A 6584-nucleotide genomic window follows, 5' to 3' on the forward strand; every position below is an offset into this window, starting at 1 on the left:
CTAACAAACTCAATGACACCCAAAGAATTATCATAAAAGGTCAAATTGATTCTTAATTTGCATACATTAAAAATGGCCGCCTTGAAATTTTTAAAAAAAATGACACACAACCATAACTTTGAGAAGATGCCAGGACTACACATGTGGTTTTGTTTTTGTAATTTAAAATCCCTTTAGCAGGCCAGGTTCACCCATATTTCTTTCAATAACCAATGCGTTGTGTTCCCTACTCTTGTAAATAGAAGTTTCTTGGACTGTTCTGGTTCTGTTGATGCCTCAGCTCTAAGATTGTGTCCAGACAGTGTTGCTCCTCTGTACCCCTTTTCAGTTGAGGCAGATGGTAATTGTGTTCCTCGCTCCTTCAGCGTGTTGGTGTTTGGTGACCAGGACCATCACGTTGAGGTGCGAGTGAGGATTATTATTGAGCAGGTTCTCAACAAGTCTAGGTATTTGTGTCCTGATCAAAACAATCTTGATTTTTTATGTACTTTGTCTGATCATTATTCTGATGACGTTGTTTCAACATACAGATCTGAAGTTCTTGACATTTGTCGTCTGGGAACATACATGGGTATGTGGCAGTTAAAAGCTGTTGCAAACGTTTTTGCTGCCAGGGTTGTGTCCGTGTATCCAGCCATGGGACAACAGTGTTTTAGGGAGTTTTACAATGTTCAGCTGGATCCCGATCTTTCATGTAACAGTGCCATTCTTCTCACTGTGTTTTGGTCTTCACTGAGAGAGGATATGAATGAGTCTTACTGGGTGGCAAATCATGTTGTTCCTTTGTTACCTCTTGTAGTTTCAGAAAGTGTGGTTGAGCATGTTACTTAATACCTGTATGTTGGCCTTTGTGTTTTTATGTTTAATGTATGATATACTGCTTTTGGTTAGGTATATTATTGGTGTTACTTGTTAATACCTGTATATTTGGCCTTTGTGTTTTTATGTATTACAATGTATAATATTGAGGACGTTTCTTGTTAATGCCTAATGCTGGCCTCGGTGTGGTTGCAGTTATTTGTTTATTGCCCAAACTGTTTTAGGCCTGGCATAAAGTACGAGTTTGTAGACTGCTTTTGGCTTAGAATTTTTGAACTGTAGACTTTTTTTCATCATTCAGTGTTTCCAATCTTGCGGCTCAGTGAAACAGTTCCTGTTTGTTGAATCAGTATGTGTGTGCTGTTCAATTTGATTTCATTTCATGTGACCGTGGGTCTCTAACTCTAAGTATGCTATGTTCTTTGTCCAACTTTTCAGGAGTAATTCTAGAACTTTTGTATTCTTATCTTTTAGTTGAAGTTACCTCTTTGTGAGAGATGTTTTCAACCCGTTTGTTGAATCAGTATGTGTGTACTGTTCAATTTATGTTTTGATTTCATTTCATGTGACGATAGGTCTCTAAGTATCGGATGTTCTTGATCCAAGTTTGAGGAGTAATTCTTGAACTTTTGTATTCTTCTCTTTAATAAATGAGGATTTGATGACACTTGTCTTTGTTGATACCATTTGTTGATCTTCTCGTGTCTACATGTGTACGTTTCCTGTCTAATAAATTGAAACCTTCCCTTTTCTCACTCCTACAATGTTTCTTACATTATATGTGGGTCTATCTTCTGGCTTTCAGCATTCAGAAAAGCGTAAAATGTGGATTTTCATCACTGATGTTATGATGACATACACTTGTGTCATAGTAACGTCAGTGACAAGTGGACACCCCATAGACAACACGGATGATGATGGAGGTGGATTTAATGTGTATTCTTAATGTTTGCTATCAGGTTTATGTTTGTGTCATGGCAGCTTGTGATGATTTTATGTAATTATTTGAGAGGAAAAAAAACAAAACTCAGTTTCATCACTGACGTTACGGTGACATAAATATCAGCATAAAATGTTGACGAAATAAAGTGACTGACAATTACATTTGGGTTTATGTCAAACAGTTCTTCAACACTTACTTATTTTGCTGTGGTGGCATGACTAAAAAGTAAATATTGATACATTTTCAAAGCAAACTGCATGTCATCAGTAACGTCAGTGATCATGGCACCTTATGTAATCACAGCTCTATACCTCGCAGATGGCTTCACATATTATCTTCTGGGTGGTGAATTAGGATTCAGTAGTGTTTTAGAAAGCTGGTAAAGGCTGGATTTTTATTCTACCTTGAATTGGAAAATTGGGGGGTCCTGCAAGAAAATGGACCTGACCTTTTGAGAATGAGTCATATGTACACATTATTTTCCTTGATTGAAACATGCTCCCCTGCATGCACAGAGAGTACTGCATTTCACACCAGCTTTGCAACATTTGCATAGAGGCTTGCACAATTTCTTGCACTGACATGTCACAAGGCATTTGTGGTTCTTTGTAATAGGGGCAAGTGTTGTCCATCGAGGTAACCACTTGTCATTGGTCATAACCCATCCCCATTCATATGAGTCAGGCAAGGTTGGAGAACAGATGAGGGCCTGGCTCCAGATGTGGCCTGCCTGATGTGCTGCGTTTAATGTGTGTTGTAGCAATGCATCCTTTGTAGGTGGCAAGTTCTCAAAATGTCTGCTTTGTAGTAGAACAATTCCATGCGTGCTGTTTTCATCATGTCCAAGGACTTGTCGTAAAGGCGAACGATGAATGCCTCTACATAGGACATGACATCATTTATCGATTCTACTAGAGAATGTTGACAGGCGCTAAAGTGCTGCAGTGAGCTCTGGGAATTCCTGCCAAACAGCCCATTCTGTTCTCTTGCCTTTTCCTTGAAATGCTGAGGTGGTGTCACAGCCGGTCAGAGAATGAAATGCTAGAAGAGCTCGAGACTTGGAAGGTCCCAACTGCATAGCAATCTGGTGAACTGGGATATGTCTGTATGATTTGCCGGATCCAAAGGCTATCAAGAGCTCATCAAGGTTGAGATCTTGGAAATAGGACACAGCTATTATCACCACATCACTGTCACTAGCACGAATGTTGAGAATTTCAGATTTTGTTTCTTTGTGCATTTGACCCTGGGAACTAAGAGATGGTGGTAATGTAGTGTTCTCATGTGCAAACATTTCTTCACCAATGTCCCTTCCTGCTTGCCCGGGGAGCATCATTTAAATAAACTGCGTTCGCTCTTCCTTCATAGAAGCAAAGTAGGATTTTTCTTTACGTTGTTGAGCTTTTACACCGAAAAGAGGCAATCTATTCAGGTGAAAGGTGGAGGTTTATGGGGGTGTGCTGGATGAAACCCTTTCTGAAAAGAATGTATCATACTTGACTTTTCCAATTTTTTGGTGATGTTTCTCACAGAGCTCACAACATCTCCTGTCATGATTATGGACCTGTCAAGAGAAATCAACTGCCCAGATACTTCAAGGAAAGGATTTCCCACATCAGAGAATGCACTGATTAAGCCATTCACATCTTCTCTGAAAGTCTCTCGACATTTAGGATACTGTTCATGGTGCTTCCTGTTACTGTTTTGAGGTGTGTTTTCGAACTCCTCAAAGATGCAAGCAAGTTCTGGTCCAGTAATCATACATCTTTCAAGGGCTACAGGATAATCAGTCAGCCCAATTATTCCTCCATCACCCTTCAAAGAACCGATGAGCTGCTCATGAATTTGGTCGAAGGCAATGCTAGAAAATGTAGGACTTGTCTTCTGTCCAACGAATTTTCCCTTTATGAACTCTTTATGAACTGTTGGATGTATTTCTTGAAGGCCACACATATCTTGTAGATGAAAGGGTAGATTGCGGACATAGTGTATGTGATCAAGAGCATACACCCATGGCGTGAGATGTTCTAAAGTCACTAAGTACAGATCAAACGATGCAGTCCGAATCAACTTCACAAACAGCAGAACCATCAGCTGCAGCTCAAGAGTCTGGTGTCAGTACAAGAATTGCGGTTCTCGATCTCGCTGATACCTAATCCAAGCACCCGGTTCCAAAGGCTCATCTTCAATAGTTGTTGTCAGGTATTCACGATGGGAGTGTCTCAGTAAACAATACAAAGCAAGAGCTGTGACTTGGTGCATGTAGCGAGTGCCGGTCAGTTGTGTCACCTACATCATAGAATCAGCAACTCCACTGACTGACAGAAGTGATGTCCATCCACTCCCTTCCAGTCACTCCCATAGGCCCTTCAAACAGCATTTTCTCTGTGTGCAGCGCCCCAAGCATCACCACAAACTTGTCCTCTCCCAAGACATCTGAAAATTTCCACGGAATCTTCTTTGCCAATGTAAAGAGTGGCTGATCAGAAACCATGACCGGGGTCTGTCCTGAATTCAGTTGCGTTGTAACAGCAGCAACAATGTTCATCCCATGGAATACCATCATTGGACTGTGAGCTGATTCCCTAAAAATGGGAAGCATCATCAATGGGGTGACTGGTGAAAGCGGAGGTCCAAGCTTGTCAATTTGAAATAATATACAAAATATATATACTTCATAATCACATCATGTGACTAACATATTGAATACATAAAAAAACCGGACCTTCTACATCCAAAATTTTGATTTCAATGGTTAAGGCATCCCCAAAACATATATTTTGATATCATTTTCATGAAAATCGAAGATGTGTATGATAATTTAGAGTTATTTTCATTTTGCTTGATTTATCAATGGCGGTCATTTTTAATTCATGCAAATTAGAGTGAAATTATGCAGATAGACCTTGTGTCCGTTTATCAAAATTCTTAGTTTTGTTCAAGGTACTTGTGTGCTAAGTGTCATGTTCCTAATAAAATTTGCATTGGGGGTGGAGTTAGGGAGCCCACTATAAGATTTCCTCAGTGATCCATGTAAAAAAACAACAACATTGATTGTTCTCACTTTTTGGGGCAATTTTACTGCTCCACATCTTATGCTACCGCTGAAGTTATTTTCTATTAAAAGTCAATCTTTTCGTAGAAACTTTCTCTTCTGTGTTGTACAACTGTTTCTTTTCTGAAAACTTCGTATTCTGTTTTTAAAATCCACTAGGGACACCATTCTTTCTATTATTTTCAATTTCACCCAGTTAATGTGCATCTTGTTTGCTTTCATATCGGACTTTTTCTTCAAATTCTTATTTGCAAAGAGGGTGGTGTGGTCAGAGTTTGATTCAGCTTCTAGGTATATTTTAGATCTAAAAATATATTATATTGCTTAATGTTGTTTTTGAATCTATTTCTGATCATGATGTAGGCCTACTATTCCAGTTGATGTCTGTTGACAAGTCCAGGCAGTCTTCTTGCTGGTTGATGAAAGAAGGTGTTTGCTATCATTCCATTTTACCCCTCACAAAAGTTTTCCCCTCTTTTGCTTCGTTTTCCTATTGCCAATGATGTCTTGGTACCGTATTGTCCCATTCCTACTATAACGTACGGATTTCAGGTCTTCGATTATGACGAGTACATCATTCGATTTAACTTTTTTCAGAGTCTGATATATGTGGGGCATAGTGGTGGAATCAGGCTCTCGTCAATTTTGGGGCATTTAGAGTTATTGGTATCATCTTAAAGCGTGTTCACTTGCCTTTATTTGGATGAAAAAAAATATCATTTATCTTGAATTCAAGTCGAGATATTTGCGAATGAAGGAGGTGGGGGTCACTTGTTTTCAGTGAAAATTAATGAGGAAATGGCCGCCAAAGATTAGTTATTTCTTTAACTTAAGAGTCTGTGGTAACTGAAAATTTACATTTTTTTGTGCCTTTAATCAACGTTTTTCAGAAAAATCCACATAGAAATGAGTTCTTTAATGAGCATGAAAGGTGTTGAGCCAAAAAAACCAAAATTTTATAAAAATTCACAAACCTGCAGAAAAATGAAAGTTTCTTCAGTTTGATTATTTTGACGAGAGCCTGATTCCACCACGCTGCCTCACATATTTCTTCATAATATAATCTTGTCTTTTCATCTTTGCAAGTGGGGGTTAGGGTACATGTCTATAGTTGGCCCTATGTATAATATGTGTACCTCTTCATTGTATTGCAAATTTATTAAGGTCTGTTTGCAAAGTAAGTTCTATTGAAATCAGTACATGCAGGCATTTTTTATTCTATATTATAAACAACAGTTCTATCCACTGTGAGGTTTCTCTGCCTACAACAGCTTTACCAGAGCCCCATTAGCCAGAAACACGTCAAGGTTACCAAGGTCGGCCCACGTGACATGACGTCACACCGTACCTCACCCGAATCCAGAAACCCTCTACTTTGTTCTGTTTCCATCTCCCAGGACGAGGACCGAGGGGTTGGACTTTAGGAGACAAAAAAAAATTGTTAATAAAAATATTTTTTTCCTCAAATGATGTCCCATGCCCGTTTCTTCAAACTACTCGACGCCATATATTAGTGTAAAAGTGAACAAAAACAACAAATTGAGTTAGTATGTTATTATAAAACAAAGCAAAAATAGAAAACACTTTTTATACATAAATCTGAACGAACATACACTACGGAAGAGTTGATGTCGTTGAGGGAGTGAAAGAAAAATCAACTCATCTGAAAATCAACTTAACCGTTGGGGTACAGAACAGGAGGTGCTGAAACCAGAGAAACAGATTAAGACCCGAGAAATAGATCAATCGAAGATCAACTCAAACGAG

At 38.9% G+C, this 6584-nt stretch overlaps 1 protein-coding gene across 1 annotated transcript; it reads left to right on the forward strand.

Annotated features, from left to right (window-relative positions):
* Positions 1-223: 223 nt before the first annotated feature.
* Positions 224-1486, forward strand: LOC106012614 (the record flags this gene model as incomplete). The annotated part of the gene is given in 1 exon segment (XM_013086074.1): positions 224-1486. A coding segment is annotated over 1 exon segment (608 nt), but the record flags the coding sequence as incomplete, so codon positions are not given.
* Between the last annotated feature and the right edge of the window lie 5098 nt (positions 1487-6584).

This window comes from Aplysia californica, unplaced genomic scaffold, assembly GCF_000002075.1.
Source record: "Aplysia californica isolate F4 #8 unplaced genomic scaffold, AplCal3.0 scaffold00432, whole genome shotgun sequence".
Lineage (NCBI taxonomy): Eukaryota > Metazoa > Mollusca > Gastropoda > Aplysiida > Aplysiidae > Aplysia > Aplysia californica.